General features: G+C 42.8%; 2 protein-coding genes, 1 long non-coding RNA gene and 5 other non-coding genes across 9 annotated transcripts; 5 read left to right on the top strand and 3 right to left on the bottom strand.

The window, feature by feature from the left end:
* Positions 1 to 953: 953 nt before the first annotated feature.
* On the bottom strand, positions 954 to 1,089 carry LOC111948275. The gene has a single exon (XR_002874231.1). It is a non-coding gene; the product is annotated as a U11 spliceosomal RNA (small nuclear RNA).
* A 1,334-nt stretch (positions 1,090 to 2,423) lies between these two features.
* Positions 2,424 to 8,772, bottom strand: LOC101162224 (ras-related protein Rab-39B). Its single transcript, XM_004074295.4, has 2 exons — positions 8,079 to 8,772; positions 2,424 to 6,336 (listed from the first exon to the last, which is right to left on the bottom strand). The coding sequence occupies exons 1-2, from the start codon at positions 8,291 to 8,293 to the stop codon at positions 5,895 to 5,897; spliced, it is 657 nt and encodes a 218-aa protein (XP_004074343.1). The 5' UTR covers positions 8,294 to 8,772; the 3' UTR covers positions 2,424 to 5,894.
* A 98-nt stretch (positions 8,773 to 8,870) lies between these two features.
* LOC105355110 lies at positions 8,871 to 11,002 on the top strand. Its single transcript, XR_909604.3, has 6 exons — positions 8,871 to 8,978; positions 9,788 to 9,841; positions 10,131 to 10,177; positions 10,344 to 10,383; positions 10,586 to 10,651; positions 10,810 to 11,002. It is a non-coding gene; the product is annotated as an uncharacterized LOC105355110 (long non-coding RNA).
* LOC111948266 lies at positions 9,865 to 9,999 on the top strand. Its single transcript, XR_002874222.1, has one exon. It is a non-coding gene; the product is annotated as a small nucleolar RNA SNORA16B/SNORA16A family (small nucleolar RNA).
* LOC111948265 lies at positions 10,210 to 10,278 on the top strand. Its single transcript, XR_002874221.1, has one exon. It is a non-coding gene; the product is annotated as a small nucleolar RNA SNORD103/SNORD85 (small nucleolar RNA).
* Positions 10,417 to 10,547, top strand: LOC111948272. Its single transcript, XR_002874228.1, has one exon. It is a non-coding gene; the product is annotated as a small nucleolar RNA SNORA44 (small nucleolar RNA).
* Positions 10,680 to 10,752, top strand: LOC111948277. The gene has a single exon (XR_002874233.1). It is a non-coding gene; the product is annotated as a small nucleolar RNA SNORD99 (small nucleolar RNA).
* LOC101156102 (CTP synthase 1) lies at positions 10,999 to 18,420 on the bottom strand. Of its 2 annotated transcripts, none has more exons than XM_011481062.3 (18): positions 18,238 to 18,420; positions 16,973 to 17,190; positions 16,724 to 16,894; positions 16,547 to 16,647; positions 16,027 to 16,143; positions 15,869 to 15,952; positions 14,292 to 14,372; positions 14,062 to 14,213; positions 13,856 to 13,988; positions 13,634 to 13,722; positions 13,458 to 13,552; positions 13,320 to 13,382; positions 12,719 to 12,762; positions 12,552 to 12,648; positions 12,424 to 12,479; positions 12,248 to 12,344; positions 11,265 to 11,409; positions 10,999 to 11,198 (listed from the first exon to the last, which is right to left on the bottom strand). In XM_011481062.3, exons 2-18 carry the CDS (start codon positions 17,148 to 17,150, stop codon positions 11,108 to 11,110), a joined length of 1,794 nt encoding a protein of 597 aa, XP_011479364.1. In that variant the 5' UTR covers positions 17,151 to 17,190; positions 18,238 to 18,420; the 3' UTR covers positions 10,999 to 11,107. The 2 variants fall into 2 exon arrangements, with proteins under 2 accessions (XP_011479364.1, XP_004074151.1); XM_004074103.4 differs by having other exon boundaries at positions 11,002 to 11,198; positions 16,973 to 17,155.
* Positions 18,421 to 19,951: the final 1,531 nt, after the last annotated feature.

Below are 19,951 nucleotides of genomic sequence, written 5' to 3'. Positions count from 1 at the left end.
TGGAAGTGGTGGCCTTCACTGTCAACCTTGTCTTTTTTTATTTGCAGGCAACACTTAAGAAATGAGCTACAAAATGTCACGTGACACTGTTGCCACAGGTTTACAACGGCTCAAAATGTAATTCAGCCAACCCCAATCAAGAAATTGTACACCGATTTTAGAAGATGCTGGGGGCCGCTGATTACTGATTCATTAAAGGAGCCTGCATTTGCCCCATGGGCCGGAGTCTGGACATGTCTGACTTGAATGATTTAGAGCTGGGGTGGTCAAACTACAGCTTGGGGGCCATATGAGACCCGTCAAACAATTTAATCTGGCCAAACTGAAATAAATTATTTGAATATTAACTCTTGTGAATCAATTTTCCCCTGTAATTCTGGTGTCTCCCCATAGATGGTGACAAATAAATTGAACTGTTTTGGTGCAGAAAGTTAGTCTGCATTCTTGTAGTTTTGCAATTTTTGTTGTTTTTCTAACATTCATGTGTCTTCAAGTCGGATTGTCATTTTTCCTATCATTCCAGCACCACTTGAATGCAGCCTTTCTTTAAGATTGCATTCCTCCCAGAGGAAAATCAACCCATTTTATTCTCATTTCTCAAAAATTAGAATAAAAGCCACAGTTTTGAAGAAGAAACAAAACTTAAACATTTTCACATTGAAATATATATAGTTTCAATGAAATTAAAACATCTTTTCGTCCAGACTCCATGTTTTTTCTTTCTCTTATGAGGTGGATTACCAAAACACGCCGTGTGTCAGCTCCTGGCCTGGCCCTTCTGTTCAATTTTAGGCTGAATTTCGAATGAAAAGCAAACTTGGTACTTTAATTAAAAGTGAAAGGCATTACTAACTGTACAAGAGCATGTATCACTCTGACGTCAATGTAGCATCCGACATGTTTAATAACTTGCCATCCTCTACATCGTATCTTTTTTTATTCAAACAATAAATGGAGGCGCCGGGACCAGTGAGCACCAGCAGCCTCAAGTAGCAAAAATTGTGCTTCCGAAATCTCTTGATAGCGATTCCGCAAGGGAGAAGAGGATCACTCCCCTCCCCTGTACCATTCACGGCAGAAGCCCTTTTTAACGAAACTGTGGTGTGCGCCAGCAAATACACAAAGACAACAGCCTCCTCACTCTAGGTAAGCACGGAAAATTTAACCTGCTAAATTACTGGCCAATGTTCGATACAGTCACAGCCTTGCTGGAAAATGACACGTATGTGTTATTAGATTTTCAATTTTCACTTTCAAAGAATGAGTTTTGAAATTTCTCAAGGGCATGATGGGTAAAAAAGGCGGGGCAATCGGAAGTGGGATTGGACTGTTTCCGCTTGTCTCTTGGTGCTGCCTTCAAGTGACGTATGAAACTTAACGCTCCATAATTTCTTTTTGAATTTACCAAAGTAAACAAATAAGCCAGAGTTTTTTTTTTTTTAAAGAACACTAATCTTTTATTCAAGCAAATTCGCTAAAATATTAATGTAATAATAATTTTAGTTAGTACCATCATTATTTTACTACTTTTGTTTTGACACATCCGGAACACTTACAAGATGAAGACAAAACAAGACAAAGAAAATTGTCTTCCTTGTCTACTTTAGATGTATGAAAAAAATTGGAAAGATAAAATCGACTTTGCCCAAATAGTTTTATAATACATCTAAGGTGCCGTTGTCTAAAAAAAAAGTTATAAATTGAACAGTGTTTATGTGTATATTAAGTTAGTGTCTCAATAAATCACAAAACGCATTACAGTAAAAATTCTAGACAATGTGAAATATGAAATAAAAGGATGGGCTGTACAACCCTTTATTACTGATGTCTTCAAGCACAACGTCTACATTTATTTGTTATATTTTTGAATGTTAAAATAAATCCTCGGCAAGAAAGATTCAAAACAGGGCTGATTTATTCTTTGGTCTGTCAGCAGGAGGCGCCAAACATGACAATTTTCCCACCATCACAGTGAATCATGAGATCTGCCTTAACCCTTGTGCTATCCTAGGCACTTTAACATTGGGAGTTGGGTCATATAGACCCACTAGACAGTGCTCTGAATATTTTTTCTTCAATGATTTGTGATCTTCACTGGTGTCCATGGATTACATGAAATCTTTCCACCTTTATCCACCTTTGTCATGGTAGGGAGAACACGTCAATGTAAGGGTGGGGTCATCTAAGATAGCACAATGGTTAATTATGTAGTGCATGCTCTTCCAGACCCAACATTCTGCATTTTTACGGACTTGGGACGAGCACATAAAAAAAAAAAAAAAAAAACATTGGAGAGGGCCCTCATGCATCCACAGACAGTTTCCCTTTCCAGGAATTAGCCAGATTCTATCTTGCTTAGCTTCAATCTGAAATGAGAGAGGGCATGTGCAGCCGTGCAAAATAAAAACACTTTTGACGTAATATATAAAACAAAAACATTTATTTGAAAAATGCAGTGGAATGTCATTGATAGCAACATTTTATGTTCTGAACAAACTTACATGCTTGAATCCAAACCAACAAATCAAAAACACTTGCAATAAAATGCTTCAAAATAAAAGCATGTGCTTTTTCTTTTACTTGAGAAAATGAAAACGTCCACCTGTGATCAGAGCAAAACTGCAAGCCATGAACTATCGTACCCTCCTTCCGTTTTACAGTTGTTGTTCCTGAATTTCCATGAATCATTGTCATCACTCATTCCTAAATTCCATCTTTTACAAAAAAAAAATATACTGATGAAACATTTTGTTACTGATCCATATTCTGCAGAAGTAAAGTTTGTTCTTAATGAATGACAGAGAAAAATACATTTTTCAGATTTTTCTACTCTTACTTTAAAATTAAATGCAGATTAAACCTGAAACGTTCATGTCGACGCTTCAACATTTGGAGTTTTGTTTACAGCAGAACAGGGTCCTATTGTCTACAATATTACATAATGTGCCAAAATGAGAGAGATGCAAGTGAAAGGCAGCAGGGAGCTAGAAAAAAATTAAATCAATTGAATGGAACGATAGGCAGACTATCCCTGGTCGCTGCCCACACGAAGAACGTTAAAGCAAAGCAGGGGCAGCTGTGCAGCAACTTATCAGCATTTAAATGTAAACGGAATGTAAAACTAAAGGGATGCTGCGGGTGTGTCCAAATACAATCCTTCTTGTTGCATAAAGACAGATCCATACACTGGATAACAAAATAAAAAAAACAAATGAGCAGACTGAAGGTTGGGGACAGGTTTTCTGATCTGCAAATGAGCTGATGTGGGCTTGCAGCGAAACAATTTTGCTTTTATCTAAAGGAACACAAATCTGATCAAGATCCAGCAGTAAAGTTAAGCTTCTTTTTTAGACTTTTTAATTTAAACATGTATTAAATATAATTTACTGTAGAAAAAAACTAGATTTGTTCAAATCAAAGTGTTTATAGCTCATGAAAATAGCATATTTATCTTTAAAATAATAAAAGTGTAATGTTTTTACACACAATGAACACTGTCTTCTGTTTCATAACAGAAAACTGAGTTTTACTCAAAAGCAAAACATCTTGATGACACTTCAAAGTGGTGTGCAGTGAAACAGGACTTCAATGCCCATCATGCATTGCTGGACGGATTGTGAGTATGTCTGATCAGCTCTTTATCGTTTTAACAACCCAACCAAGGCGAAAAATCAATAAAGACACGTTTTTTTCTCTATTTCTTAATATCCTGGGCGAGTAAAAATCAATGTTTTTAAAAGTATGTTTTCAAAATGTGTTTGGAGGCAGTTAAAAGGGTTATGCTAACTCACTGATTAGTATGTGTTTTGAAGTTTACCTTGTTGTTTTCTTAATAAAGTAAATGTTCTCCATTAAAAACAGAAACGTAACTGTTTTTCCCTCACAACTGTTGGTTTATCTGATGTGCAAGGTTGACAGCTGGATACCCGTCTCTGCAGAAGTCCATGATGAAAATGAGAAGAATTATGTTTTCTCTGTTTTAATATACAGTAAAATGTATTGAATTCACAAGATTTTTCAAACACAGAAGCTTTCATCCACTTATATTGGAAATCATCTTTAAATAAAAGAAGTTAAAGAATGGCACTTTGTTTGAACTTAAGAAGCGCATCATCATCATCATCATCTGACTGATATGAAACATTCTCATGTGAATCCCTCAACATTTGCTCTTTGTTCCCTTTTTTTCTAATAAAATGGACCCTGTAAAGGAAGTTCTGGAGCAGGGTGGAGCATTTGGTTCTGGTATTGAGTCCATCAGCATCAGTCAGTCAGCAAACCTTTGAAAAGTTCCCACCTTTTCCTGTTTGTATTCGAGTGCTTCTGTCACAGCTTCATTCTCCTCCTCCAGCCCTTCTGATGGGTCTCCCTCAAAAGCTGCAGGTTTGGAAGATTTGGAGACTTTGGGCGGAGTTAAGTTTACATGTGATTAAACACATATAAAGTATTTAGCATTAAATTGGCATTTTTAATGGGCCTGTGTGTGCACAAATTAAAAACATTTGAGCACAGACGTTTACCGTTTGGGCACCCAAGTTAGCATTTTGTGCACACAAGTTAGTGTTTGTGTACACAAAATACTCATTCCAGGGAACAATTTCTTTTTTTTATGTCATGTCCAGGGTTTTGTAGAAAAGCGATGATATTTTCTTGCATTTTGTCGTATTTCCTTACACAGATCATTTTTAGAAGCAGTTTTTTAACATGGGGGGGGGGGGTCTGTTCTGACTGGAACTTCCCATCTCCTGCCCCGTTCTCAAATAACATGAAAAGTCTCTGAGAAGTTTCTTGTGACCAAATGTATGCTAGTTTGCTACTAGGTACAGAGATGGTCGCTCATCTGAGCCCCTGTTTACAAGGTTTAACGCAGACTTCTACAGTGTTTAAACTATAACTCATGCAGAATCATTTAAAGGCCAAATATTATTTCAGTGGTTTAAATAAAAGGACCATGAAATTGGAAGAAGTGAGACAAATGCTGAAAAAAACATAAGCAAACTTAAACACAGTAGAAATATTCCTAATTTTTCAAATGAATTCAAGTTCTTGTAGTGTTATTTATATCCTGAATATATATGGAGTATTTTGCATGAAAAACATTAGATCAAAACCTCGTGGTTTTATTCTGCAGGTTCTAAAGTGCCGGACAGCTGCATTTTACTATAAATATTGATTTCATAATGTCTTATATTAGGAAAATAATGCTTGACCATGAATCTGATTCCCAGAATTCCAAAGCTTACCAACTGTTCCAGGCAACCATCTGTCTTCGTCTTGCGTTAAATAAAGATCTGGTGAAGGTTGAACCTCTGGTGAATGTCTCTGTGACACTATTTACAAAAACCTAAGTGGCGTCACCAAACCTGCTTACAAAGATCCATCTATCTATATGAACACTCCTTTACAGCAGTATCTCTCTGTTTAAAGATATAACTTATCTATTTACAAAGTCATCTATTTTTCACAAAGTTTGCCGAAACTGAAGAGCTTTAGAGCAACAGTAGCCGCACATGGTGAGACCTGAAGAGGGCGTGTTCACTTCACCTGTGACCTCATAAACTGCAAGGATGTTAGTATTATTTACAGTTTCACATACACTGTTAGCACGAAGGGGAAGTGGTGCCACACTGCGGGAATTGTCCTTCAGTGTCTACAGAGAAAGTCCCAAACTGGTCAGATCCAGTACAACAGACCACGCATCATGCCAATCAAAGGCACATAATCCCTTCAATCCTAGTCGTCAGAGCGACCCACACACAGACGGGGCACAAAAACCACAATGTGAGGAAGTGATTCCACAGTGGGTGAAGCCTGAGAGGTTTGGCCTCCATGGACATCGAGGAGCATGGTGAGATTTGGGTGAGATGGGACGGCGGGTACCAAAAATTTCTCAGTCAGCAGTGGCATCCCTTTTCGGCAGACGCAGTAGCTAGTTCCTCTTCGTCCTCACCTGGGTAGAGGACTTTGGCAGTAAGACCACTCTTCACCCCATCCCAGCCATCCCGGGTCTCGATCTCGCCCATCTTCATAAGCTCGTAGATGTCTCTGGTAAGCAGCTCAAAGGCCCGCTCCACATTGCTGTTGCACTTGGCCGAAGTCTCGACGTAGCGGATGCCCAGCTCGGCCGCAAGCTGCTCTGCCTCATCCCGACTCACCTTGCGATCTTTCTGGAGGTCGCTTTTGTGGCCGATGAGGATGTAGACCATGTGGTGAGGCAGGATGTGCTCACTCACCTCCTTGTGCCATTCCCTCACATGGTCAAAGGTCTTGCGGTTGGTGAGGTCAAAGACGAGCAGCCCTCCAACAGAGTTGCGATAATATGATGTTGTGATGGACCTGGTGGGCAGACACATGGATGACATGTCAGAATGTTAACGAATGGACTCAGCCAAGGATGTTTGCTACACAGAAAGCTGAAGACAGAACAGTACCGTCACCCCCCCATCAGTGTGTGTTTGTGAACGAATAAACAAGGAGCCGTGTAAAAGCACTTAGAGGACCCGTAAACATGCAGCACATTGTAATTGTTGATGATTTACCATCAACTCTCCTGCATTTTTACTGCTTAATAAACAGACATTAACCTTCAGGTCACAGTGAAGGACTGCACTCCAGCTTGTGTTTGTTACTCAACAGTTCTTCAGTGCAGGGTGAGGGCATAGCAGACGATGATACCACGAGTCTGCTGACTTGTGTAAATGTGGTCATGGTATACAGGCTGTACTTAAGCGTGGCTGAGATCCAAGGAGGATGCTTAACTGCAGTCGTCCTCCAGCGCATTTCACTTTTCCTGAAAGATTCCTAAATATTTACCACATGTTGGTGCCCACATGCCATGAGATCCTATTGGTTCTTAGGATTTGATGCAACAATTTGATGTATTTAAGTTTGCATTGAATGAAACAGCTGCATTAATGTGTGTGCAGGAAACAAATAAATCTCCCAGAGGTCCTCGTCTGTATGGCTTCACAAACACTTCCAACTCTCTCATCCATCAAAGGAAGGAAAAGAGGACTCCAGCATGGAGGTGCCTGCAGGAAAACACCTTTTAGAAGTTTGTTCTTCAAAGAGGCATCAGATCTAAGAGCAGCTGCCTCTGAAGACACATCAGTTCCACAACAGAAGGCTTTCTGATGGGAAAAACCAACAGCTGAGAAAAATAATACAAATCAACCAGGAATCAGATGAAGGCGGAATTCCTGGTTGCCCCGGAAACGGCCAAAACATTAGGAGGCCTCCCATGGGCAAGCGGGGCGACGCCCCCAAATGCCATAACAATTTGTGATAGCAAAAATCCACAATTAAGATATCAAAATTACAAAAACCATCACAAAAAACAAACAACAAATAAATAAATTAATCATAAATACACTTGCATAGCACTTTGCTGCCTTCTTAGAAGGCCCAAAGGGAACACTAGCGCAAACCCATAACCACCAGAAATGCACGATTTAGTGTCTTGTCCAAGGACACTTCAACACCAAGGTGGGAAAGGCAGGAACCGCACCTGCAACCATCAGAGGTTGACCCATCTACCAGCACACCACGGCTGCCCAAAAGGATATATATATGTCTATATAGCCTCAGCAGGGTGCAAACCAGTCTCCAGCTTGTGCCTGTCCCAAGCCCGGTAAAGAGGGTAGTGCCATAGGGAGAGAAATTAATATAAGACTTATCAGACATATATCAAAAGAGGGGATACATGTATGAATAGATAAACTGTAAAGAAGCATGGTTTTCTATGCATTTTAGGGGCTTCGAGGGATATGACACCCCAAACTCCCAGCACACCCAAGCTTAACCTCCCCCCCGCACCCCATGGTGGGGTTGTCTTAAGCCGTGCCTGAGGCCTCCCATCATCATAAATGAATGATGTGGCTCCATATTTTTGTGTTGCAGAGGCTATAGCGCCGTTTAATCTCCCCATAACCACCGCCTTCCGTCCGGCTGGGATGGGAGTTGGCCTCGTTTCAGGTAAAGTCAGGAGACAGGGCCTCCGCGTAAAGCCGCCAAATCCGCCCCGAAGGAGCGCCGATGCCCTGTTTTCATCAACCGATTCCGGGTTTTTTTCTTTTTACCTGAATCGTTCCTGACCGGCCGTGTCCCAGAGCTGCAGCTTGATTTTAACCCCGGGCTCGATATCGAGCGATCGGGCATAAAAATCCACGCCGACCGTGGGGTCCGCCACGTCGCTGTAAATCCCGTCCGTGAAGCGCTTCAGCAGCGACGACTTCCCCACCGTGGAGTCCCCGAGGAGGATGATCCTGAACTGGTACTGCCACAGAGCATCCATGGCATGACTGAGGACTAGCGACCCGAGGCGTGCGTGTGTCTGCGTGCAACAAAGCCCTGCGCGTTCACACGGAGCCCCGGCAAGAGACGCGGAGCGCAGAGCGACCCACAGCAGTCACGTGACTCAGTCACCTATCCTACATATGAGCGAGACCCACTGTCAAACATCACGCGCCTCTTATGCCTGAGTAAAAAGAGCAAAAAATAGAAATGAAAAAACAACCTTTTAGGTGAACTTCAGCCACATTACAGCTGAGGACATTTCTGTTATTTTGGGCCAATTTCTCCCGTCCTTTCTAAATCTCTGCCGTTGCTGTCCGTGGTTCTGAAGTGGACCATTCGCATCAGCAGGTTTCATGCTTGTATGTCTTATTCTATCTTTAGAGAACATGTTTCATCATTTCAATCTCCTAGTAAAAAATAATAAGGCATAAAAATGGAAAAGATTTAGGCTATACATACAGTAGAAATTGTAAACAAAACAAAACAAAACCCTTCAGTGTGTGAACTACATGTCCAATCTCGCCAAAGGCGCATGCGCGTTTTGTTACCCAATCAGCGTTTGAGCTTTTGCACCAAGCCCATATAAATAGAGGTGGAGGCGTATGGACTTCCTCTTCTCCTGTCGTCTCGTCTCTTCAGGGCGAAGCTTGAGGAGGTGGAGATGGACTTTGAGCAGAGCTGCAGTAAGTTAGGTTTAAGTAATAGTTAAAAATAATTAGATGGTGACGTTCTCACAATAGCAAAGCGACCCCCTCATTAATTCTCTGATCATCAGTAAACCAAAGTTTTTAAAGTTAGCTACCTCACATTTAGCCTGATTAGCTCTGCTGCAGTGGGTTGAAGCTAGTTTAACTGGCACTTAGCTACGTTAGCTAACTATGTTAGTTTCGTGCTGCATGTTCAGTTGCCTTTAACATTATGTTTAAGCGCCACGGCGTCAGGTTTTTACTGCTTTACTTTCATTCTCTGAAAGGGGTAGAAACGGTTGCTAGTGCGCGGTAGCTGGATGCTAACTCCTCTGAGCAGACCACGTGGCCGTCGTGTTTAAGCCCGGAGAGTCCGCTTTACCTTAAGTAACTCCTAAAGTGTTGTTTGTAGATATGGATCCAAATGTTCTATAGTTGTCAACCAAATTTAAAACAGAAATTACGCAATTTTACAATCTTGGTTAGTTGGTAATTTAAAAAAAAAATCCAAAAGGAGTAACGTGGGGAAAACAGTTGGGGTATTAAAAACCATGTGAGCTGCATATGTTGACGTATGATTTTAGAACAGGAAACATTAAAACAAAATGAGACCACGGTTAAAAATAAAATACTAAAGTCGAATCCAATAGTTAAGGCACCGAGCCAGTAATTAAATGCTGTAGTACTGTAGGAGCATCAAACTCAACGATGTGACCTAAATTTGTTGCACAAGAGCTTGGTTCTTGCAGTGAAGCAGCTCTGTTCTCTAACGTTGCTGATGAAATTGATGTGATCTGTCTCCTCAGCATCATCTGTGGTGGCCGGCCTTGCCCAGCCTCTGCCGTTGAGCACTCGTGCAGGTCTGTTCCAGTCTGTTTAGAACCGCAGGCTTCATCGAAGCCCTTCATGCTTGTCTGTAGCATCGGGTGGTCATAAGAAGCTGAGAGAAACCTTTCACCGACGGTCGCTGTTCAGTTTGAATGTAGCTGCTGCAGCAACATTAAGGGAAAGGACATTTTGAAATCACTACACTATATAATAAAGCAGTGGTGTCTTTGCCTGCATGTTTAGTTTTACTACAATGAGTATTTTTTTATTTTTTGGTTGTAAAACAATTTCCTTCATATATGAACTCCTGGTCTTCTGCAGGTTTTGGATGATGCAGTAGACTGCAGAAATGAAAGCGCTACCTACAGGTAAACACTAGAACTGCAACAGAGGTTGAACTTTTGGCTGTGATGACAAACTTGCCCTCACTGAAAATAGTTCTGATTGAGACTTTTCTTTCTGAGCCAAAGTTCTGCTTCATTAGAACTCCACGCTTGACACTCTGCTCATCACTAACCAGTCTGTCCTCTCTAGGTGATGGACTGAGCCACTTTGATGCTGCAGGAGCCTGAAGGTAACTTTAGTTTCAGGGTTTGAGCGAACACAATGGCATGCTATCCTAAGGACCTGTGCTCACTTGTAGCTTGTGGTTCTCCAAGTGCATGCCAGAAAAGTGGGCGGTCTTTGATTGTGGCGGCCTGTGCATGCCGCCAGCAGCCACTCAGCTGCCCGACAATGCTGTGCTGAAGCTGCAGTCTAACAGTTTCTTCTTCCAGGAGGAATCCGGCTCCAGAGGTCCAGGCGGATGCTGCACAGATGCAGGTGTTGAGGATCTTTCGAAGGTGTGTTGTGATTTTGATGAACAGTGTTTCTGATCCATGATGACTTCCAAACACATGTGGACTGTTGGATGAAGCATGCGGATATGGGACTGAGATCAGACTTTAGCAAACATTCTCAGGCTCTATTAGAAATGGTGTGTAATCTATGTTGGTTTCAGGTCCTGCCTCCAGCCCAAGGGTGAGGTGGAGATGCAAACTACCAGAATCTCATCCTAAAAGCCTCTAATGGTTTGGTTCTATCAGCTTGAATGCCTGTATGAGGCAGTCTGTGAAGGGTTTAAATTCCAGACATCCACCCCTGCTCCAATGTTTTATAAACTTGTTTGTAATAAACAACAAACTCAGAATGTGTGAAACCTGGTTTTTATTGAATTATTCTACAAACATGCTTAAAACAAAAGGTCACACAAGGCCACATGAGAAGAGCTGCTGCCTCCTGCAAGGAACTTCCTGTCTTCATGCAGAATCTGTTCCTATAGACGGCAACTTCAGCTCTGAGATTTCAGAGTCTGGCGTGCTGCTGCCACTGCGATCGCTATACGTATCCCTGCGGAAGAGACAAATGTCCAAACCTTCATCTGCAGAGCTTCAGTGTGAATCTTACTGGGCTTACCGAGGAGAGAGCCGACAGCCCTTGAGCAAATAAGACTGTAGCTTTCCTGCTGCTGCTAGCAGTAGGCCCAGGTAAGGAGGCGATGGGTTGATGGGACGGGACGTGAACTCTGGGTGATACTGCACCCCCACAAAATACGGGTGATCTGGAAACGACAAATACTTGACCAAGTGATCCACAACTCACATGAAGCCAACTGTTCAAGGCTGAACTATGACTTTTCCCCCTCCATTTCAGTGTTCTATTCAGAGCCTGGATCGGTTCATGATTCTTTCAATCCACTCATTTCAATTTTGAACAGTTTTCGTCTTTAGACATTTCTATAAAAGTAATCTATACATGTATTGAAGATATTTCACATCCTGTAAAAATAGGGAAACTTCAAAAAATAAGGTGCAGATTACTGTTCTGCAGCAGTAGTTTTTCAGAAATTTGCCTCCGAGTTGTGGATGGGATTGCATCACACCTTTGTTCACACTATCTCCCGCTAGCTTACAACCCCTCACACCCCCAATTTAACATTGCTGGTGTAACAGAAATGGTGAGCTGAACGATTTTGAGCCAGAGGCCAGCTCATGAGGAAAACAAAGACATTCCTGGATCTATTTGTCCGTAATTGGATGCATCAGCATCGAGTCTGTAACTCACCCAGCATATTTTCTACCTCACAAATAAAAAATGTTCAAACTGCATCTTAGTCTGCTCCTGATTCTCAATGATTTGACTAAAGAAATACTCAAAAATGCAATTTTTAGCTTATTGTTCTTTAAATATGTCTTCCATCATCAGAAAAACGCCACCTGAACTTGTTAAAAACCCTATTTCATTGGAGCGGGTCTTTAACAATGCTGTCTTCATGTTTGCTTCATTTTCTGAAATTTGTTAGAATGTTGAATGGATGACAAGAGAATTCGTGTTTTTCTTTCGAACATCTTGCTGAACAAACTGAATTTCTGGAACCAAGTCCCCCTCTACTTTCTTACCGTCTAGCTCTATGACCTCCATCCTCTCCCCCTCGATGTCCTGACCAACGAACCGGAAGCCTTTCTCCTCAAAGTGACTCTTCAGCTCTGGATTTACCTTCATAGGGGTTTGAAAACAATTCACCTTCAGTCTTTCCTATTCCTAACTTGAATCAAAGACAGGAGCTGTGGCTCACCTCAAAGCGATGCCTGTGCCGCTCCTCTACATACTCTGCATCTCCATAAAGTTTCCCTGGAATCAAAGTCAGACTGGAGTTCAGCATCATCAGCCGCTGCTGCAGAGAAGCTCCTCGGTTTTACTCACGCAGGACGCTGTTGCCGCTCTTGAAGATGGTCCGTCTCTTCCCAAGCCTCATGGTGCCGCCCATCTGCCCAGGGTTGTGTTCTGGCATATCAATAACCTGCAACAATCACCAACGGCCTTTTAGATGCTTCAGCAAAAAGGGGGAGGATCTGAAGAGCGAAACATACCACTGGATGCCTGGTTTCTGGGTCAAACTCTGTGGAGTTGGCATCTACAAGTGAAGCAGAGAGCCGTGTTAGCTGCACAGGGCAAAAGCATGAGAATGATGTTCTAGTTTAAAGTCCTCCTGCTTCACTTGGTTCCACTGAAACTGATCAAAAATGCGCTGAGTTAACCGAGCTTTTGTCATGACCTCCTCTCAGTTTTACAGAACTCCCCAGCGTTGTTGAAAATCTTCCCACATAAACACCCAGACAGTGACACACTTTTTCATTTCCCCATTCAGTTTCTTTGGAGATCAGTGACGATCAGCCAGAATTCAATCCTTGTCATGTTTGGTGAAAAGTAGTATGAATTGACTTGAGAGGATTCTTAAAAACTGGATCCATTGATCATAATTCTGACTTATTGGTTAGAGAATGTTTTTACAGATGGAGTAATCAGTGAGAGGGTTTTTTAACAGACATGTGATCAGATAAATATAGACACATATTTATTATGTACATACAGGAACAAAGCAGTTTAAAATCACTTTAGTAAACCTGCTTCCACTGATTACTCCCCCCTCCTTCAGAGTTTGGTGGAGCTGCGCGTCAGCGACCGAGTTACCTTTCCACTCCAGGACGCTCCTTGCAAACTCGCAGACGGCCAGCTGCATCCCCAGACACACACCTGTGAAGACAGGAGCCCCTGTTCATTCGCTGTGCAGGCAGAGCACACAGTGCTCAACCAGGATCTCTGCTGCACCTAGGAAGGGTTTCTTCTGCTTCCTGGCCCAGCTGATGGCGTGAATCTTTCCTTCCGTTCCTCTCACCCCAAACCCTCCTGGAACCAGGACTCCACTGTGCACAGCGGGAGGAAAATCGGCATGAATAGGTTCTGATCATGGCTGCACAGATGAGACGCCGCGGTGGAGAACTCACTCGGCGCTGCAGAGCTTCTGCCACGCCTCGTGGTATTTCACCGGCTCGTCCTGCAGGGTGGCCGGCTCCAAACACGCCGAATCTATGTACTGAAAGGAAGAGACGGCAGCTGCAGCTGAGAACCCCAACCAGCAACAAACCACAACACGCCCAGACTCTGACATAAACTACAGACAAACACAATTCATGAAGCTTCATGAAGCCTGGAGAAGCCACACATACCTTCACCTCCAGTTTGTGGCTGATGGCCAGCGCAGAGTGCTCCAGAGCCTTTATGACCGAGGCGTACGAGTCAGAGAACTTGGTGTACTTTCCCACCAGAGCGATGGAGCACTGCTCCAGCAGCCGATCCGACCTTCAGGGCAAAAAGGTCAGACAGGGCAGAACAGCAGAGAAGCATTTCCAGCCCTGGTTGGAGCTTGCCTCACCTGTCAGACATTTCCTTCCACTTGGTCAGCATCTTCCGGGGTTTGGCTTCAATGGGCATGTTGAGTCTCCTGCTCAGAAAGCTCACCACGCCCTGATCTTCCAGCAGTAAGGGGACTCTGTAGATGGACGACACGTCGTGGACACAGATGACCTAGAAACAGAAGAACCGACCGCTTTAGCTGCATCCAGCCCAGCTGGAGATTTGCTTCTCTAAAGGTGTGCAACTTACCTGCTCAGGCTCGACGTGGCAGAACATGGAGATCTTCTCTTTGACGGAAGTCTCCAGAACAGTAGAACAGCGACACATGATCTGACAAGAACGAGGACAAGGGACAGTTTATGGAGCATCAGAGAAAGAAGACAAAAACAGAAAACCTCTAAAGAAACCAAGAGATCCTAAAGGTTTCTGTGAAGCTAAGTTCACACCGGGCATGTCACGTGTTCAACAACGCATAGCATACAGTGTTCACACTGGACAGCCGCTACCAGATACTAGCGCATGTCCGCTGCCTACACTTGTGAAATGCTGAATGCTGCAAATCTGGTGAATCTTCCTCCAGGCTTTTTCTTTCACAGCTTTATACCGATCAAGACTGTGTCATAGAATTCTGGCTGGGCACCAACCACAATCCTTCATGACCAGTTTTCCAATGGTTAGCATTTCAGTGAATTAAAAAGGACGCCATCCAAACATCACGACTGCCACGGCGGCCGTGGTGCAGCGGTAGGGCGGTCGACCCATGATGGTAAGATTGCAGGTTTGATTCCCGCCTTGCACGCCCATGAGTCGATGTGTCCTTGGGCAAGACACTGAACCCCACCTTGCCTCTGGTGGGAGGTTGGCGCCAGTGTTTGGCAGCAGAGCCGCCACCAGTGGGTGAATGGGTCTGTGACTGTAAAGCGCTTTGGGCCTTGTAGGTAGAGAAGCGCTATACAAGTACGGTATACGCCATTTAACCATTTTACGCCATTTAAATCTGAGTCTCTGATTGGTGAAAGTCTCTGATTGGTGAAAGTTCAACCATTTCAAAGCGCATCCAACAGCTGGGCGTTTTGTACATAGAGCCCGAAAACAGACTTAAAATCTCGAGTAGCGATGCGTGAAAATGAAAGTTTTGAACACGGAAGCCTGAAACGCGCGTTTCCGTAGACTTTTCATTGAAGTGGTCTCTTGAACACATGTTGCAGAGGCCTACATGAATGCAGCTTAAGAAAACATCTCTGCTGCTCATCCTCTCACACTCCTGCTCCTACTAACACTTACTGAACCAAACCAACAATAGTCTCTGCTTAATATTTCTATAACTGATGAAAGCACTTCTTTCTTTCTTTCTTTATTCACAAAAACGGAAAATGAAGCAAGAACTTCCTGGTAACTGAAGGTGACATCAAGCAAACGTTAAACTTTAACAGACAAACAATTGATTTTCTTTCACAAAACATTCCTTCATTAAGAGATGTAACTGCTGTAAGAACAGCTTGTCCATCAATAGCAGCTTAAGGACAATCGTGTACTTAAATCTTATCCAGCCTGCATGTCTCCAAAGGGGTCAAGATAAAAACAGCAGTCTGATCTCAAATGTTTCTGAATCTTATTGATGTTTGTGCATTTTTTAAAGTGAGACAGAAAAAGAAGGATATTCTCATTTTTTTCCCCAGACATGGCAACAATCAGGTATCTGAAGGCTGACACTTATTTTGCCGATTCTGCTTTAAAAACCTCAAACATGTCAAAGTCTGCTTATCTGCTCCAGTTTCAATCAACAACTGAACTACAGACATTCCAGATGCAGAAAAAGCTCCTACCAGGTCAGGAGACAGGCCCAGGCCTCGCAGCTCCCTGACGCTGTTCTGCGTGGGTTTGGTCTTCTGCTCCCCGGTAGCGCTGGGCTGTGCACAAACACAGGACCGTTCAGGACGGCGTTAGCAGCACGAGTGCACCTGTCTGGACTCAGCGCACTCACCTGTGGGATCAGGCTGACGTGGATGTTGCAGAAGTTCTCTCTTTTCACTTTGAACTGGAACTGTCGGAAGGCCTCGATGAAGGGCATGCTCTCGATGTCTCCCACTGTCCCCCCCAGCTGCAAGACAACAAGGTCAAATGTGTCTTAATCCGGGGGCACCCTTCCCTTTGCCCATCCCGCTAAAAGAAAAGGTGTCTCACAAAATGTAATACCTCCTGATGACCCCATTTGTTTAGTATTCCGGTTAAAGTACGAATGCAGACTTTTTCGTTTAGTTGTAACTGCCTGTACAGACACTTTATCATGTTCAAATAACTAAAAAAAGGAGGAGCAGCACTCAGATTCAAACAGGATGTGAAGTAACATTTCTGACAAAAAAGTGGCTTAGTGTCTGTTAAGGAGCTTCGAGAGCCTTGAGCAGAAAAACGAGTCCCTAGTCAGACTCTGAACCAGAACCAGACAGGGGCTGCAGACTTTTACCACCTACATTTCAAGCTCAGTTTACATAAAAAAGACTCACCTCGATCACACACACTTGAGGTTCTACTTGATCATCATCCACCGGCACTTTGGCCTGCTTCACAACCCATTCCTGGATGGCATCTGTGATGTGCGGCACAACTGCAGAGGAACACGGGTTTCTCCGTCCGTTAAAACTTCTTTTCCTGCCATACTTTAAGGTTGATCGGTTCTTTACCTTGAACAGTTTTGCCCAGGTAGTCTCCCCTCCTCTCTTTGTTGATGACTGACTGATAAATCTTCCCGGTAGTCAGGTTGTTGTCTCTGGTCAGGCGGATGTCCAGGAAGCGCTCATAGTTCCCCAGATCCAAGTCCACCTCCCCCCCGTCATCGAGCACAAACACCTCACCTGGAAACGATCAGCGAGGAACAGTCACACCCGGCGGCTTTAATCAAAGGCATGTGTGTATGTGTGTCACTGACGTACCGTGTTCGTAGGGTGAGAAAGTCCCCGCATCAATGTTGATGTACGGGTCGATTTTGATGGCCGTCACATGTAAGCCGCACGACTTGAGGATGGTCCCTACACTGCTAGCAATGATGCCTTTGCCGATGCCGGAGATGACCCCACCGGTCACCAGGATGTACTTCATCATTTTGCTCATTAGTCCTGGACAGATGGAGTCAGACTGTGGACCTGAACATCTACAAAAATAAAACCAGACTTCCATTTGACCCATTTAAAACTAAATATTTGGGTACAGGAATATGATTGTGTAATAATTTAAACACATGGGAATAAAAATGAGACCCTGAAAGGAAATTTCAAGTAGAAGATGTAAACACAAATGCTGAATCATCTGTCAGCCTTTTCTCTGAGTCACACCATGACGAAGCAGAATCTGAAGCAGACTTTTAAATACAAATTAATATGCATGTCCTTTCTGTGTTCATCTTGAATTTTTTTTTATGAAATACTTGTGAATTTCCCCCCCAACGTAAAAAAACTCATTACATTTCAAACACTATTAAAACTGTTATTGCGGAATAAAACAAAACAATCTTTACCACTTGAGAATTTGAAGACTAATACATTATATGATTTAATTATAGGATTAGTAAATAGGAAAAAGAAGGAAGAAAAACATCTAGAGTGAGTGAGACATCTGTCTTGCTCGATTATTTCAACAGCACAACTTAAGCGGGCGGGGAAGTCCTTAAAATACCGCACTTTAAGTAGTGCACCGCCCGTCTAAAAGGGCACGATACCAATACTAAGCCCACACCAACTCGTGTTTGTGTTAAGGTTGTTTTTCGGTCAAAAAGTACATAAGAGGTCACAGTCGAAGCGCCAAAATTAATGTTCCTTATCAACGTTTAACCACGGATTGTGCTGGGAAGCGACTATTTCTATATCATATATAAACAGACTCGCGCTTTTATCTTAAATTACATCCCATAACATAACAAAACCGGTGTCATTCAAAATAAAAGATTTCGAATACAAAGTAAATAAAGGATTTTAACGTCATCATTAGCCTAAAAAATGGCATAATGTTGATTAATTTATCATTTATTATTAACTATCAAGTGTGCCCCGGTTTAGTCATAATAATATAGTTTTAAAAATGTAATTTAATCCTTAATTTTATGTACTCAACCGGAAGTTACTGCTTTTTTTGTGCCGCTTGACTATGTTGGCATGCTAGCTAAAAATCCTCTCCATAACACAAGCGTCGGATTTCAACTTACGAGACTCTTCCTCGGTCCAGAGTTTCGCTAAAACCAAGAAAGTGTTCACAGTTTTTCTAGTCTGAGATCAACTTCTGACCCAAGAACAAGACAACCTTTTTCTCAAAGCAACCTCTAGATGTGCGCTACACGTGCGAAGCCCACGAGCCGCTTTGCGTCCCTCATTCTGACGAATACTCGTGATGCGTTTAAGGTTGCCTCGGAAAGTAGGGTGGTGCGGTGCGTTTCTCAAAAATTCGTTAAGCCGCTCAAAAAGCAAGTTTAGGATGACAGTGCTCTTTACGTGAAAACCATGACCATGAAATGCTTGCACAGACTTATTTCAGTATCAGAGTATATTTATGATAAATTATGAGATTAAAACTTTCATTATTTCCCCCCCCCCCTGTTTTTACTTCTGTAAATACAGAACGTGTCCTTGTCTGAAAACATTCATTTTGACTTTTCTTTTCTTTTTTATCCAAACTTACAATCCCTCACCACACACACTCAGTGAGATGAAGTGAAAAAGCTTAAAAATTAGACGCCAGGTTCCATGCCAAACACTAAGCCCATTCAAACGTCTTCTCACTTTTTGTCATTTCAACTACTTTTGGTCTGGAAACGCCCAGCTCCATCAAGAGTTTCCTTCTAGTTTTTCGCTTTTTCTTACATTGGTTGTTTTCAAAATGTTTGCTTTATACTAATTGAAAAAAAAGAAGAAAACCTTAATCACCACTGATAGTTTGTTCTCTTTGAGAGCTAAGAACTTCATCAAACTTTCAGCTTGGAAAATCCCTTAGTAGACTGTTTTTGGAAGCAGCTTTATGGTTTTTAAGTAACACCTGATTAGATTTGAAAACATCAAACAGACTGTATGTGTGTATTTTTGTGTGATTATGTGGTTATCTGTGAGTGGAAGTGTAGGCATGAGTGCCAGTTTGTGAGTGGGAGTATTGATACACTGTTGTGTACATGTTTGCCATTTTGTCCGAGTGTGTGTGTGTGTTAATTTGTGTGTGTCCGTGTTTGCATTCGTCTATATTTATGTGCTTTTCTGTGTGTTTATGCATCCCTTGTGCTATCTTAGATGACCCCACCCTTACATTGACGTGTTCTCCCTACCATGACAAAGGTGGATAAAGGTGGAAAGATTTCATGTAATCCATGGACACCAGTGAGGTTCACAAATCATTGAAGTAAAAAGGTTCATAGCACTGTCTAGTGGGTCCAGATGACCCAACGTTAAAGTGCCTGGGATAGCACAAGGGTTACATGTAAGACTGTGTTTGTTTGTTTTTAAATGGGCTGTCTATCGTTCCTTACATCAGTACATCAGTCCATCGTCCCACCCTGCCTCAAATCCTCAACTATTGTCCCTCTGCCCAAAACATCCACAATCACAGGCCTCAAGGACTATAGACCCGTCGCCTTGACCCCGATCATCACAAAATGCCTTGAGAAACTGGTACGCAACCACATTACCTCATGCCTTCCATCAACACTTGACAGCTACCAGTTTGCATACAGGGCGAACAGGTCCACAGAAGATGCCATCACCACCACTCTCCACACTGCTTTGTCCCATCTGGAGCAACCGGGGAACTACGTGAGGCTGCTGTTTGTGGATTTCAGTTCCGCCTTTAACACCATCCTCCCTCACAGACTTGTTTCCAAACTGGAGGCCCTCGGACTCCCCACCTCCACATGCCTCTGGATTTTGGACTTCTTGACA

Source organism: Oryzias latipes, chromosome 11, assembly GCF_002234675.1.
Source record: "Oryzias latipes chromosome 11, ASM223467v1".
Lineage (NCBI taxonomy): Eukaryota > Metazoa > Chordata > Actinopteri > Beloniformes > Adrianichthyidae > Oryzias > Oryzias latipes.
Note: the sequence above shows the minus strand (reverse complement) of the source record. Positions and strands in the feature narration are given on the sequence as shown.

What these genes read in the sequence shown, in the direction of transcription:
- LOC101162224 (XM_004074295.4), bottom strand. Translation starts at nt 8,293, where the DNA reads ATGGATGCTCTGTGGCAGTACCAGTTCAGGATCATCCTCCTCGGGGAC. An exon ending in GCCGGTCAGGAACGATTCAG is followed by an intron (nt 6,337 to 8,078) that starts GTAAAAAGAAAA and finishes TCTGCCCACCAG; the next exon opens with GTCCATCACAACATCATATT.
- LOC101156102 (XM_011481062.3), bottom strand. Translation starts at nt 17,150, where the DNA reads ATGAGCAAAATGATGAAGTACATCCTGGTGACCGGTGGGGTCATCTCC. An exon ending in TTTCTCACCCTACGAACACG is followed by an intron (nt 16,895 to 16,972) that starts GTACGTCAGTGA and finishes GATCGTTTCCAG; the next exon opens with GTGAGGTGTTTGTGCTCGAT. An exon ending in ACGTCAGCCTGATCCCACAG is followed by an intron (nt 15,953 to 16,026) that starts GTGAGTGCGCTG and finishes GTTTGTGCACAG; the next exon opens with CCCAGCGCTACCGGGGAGCA.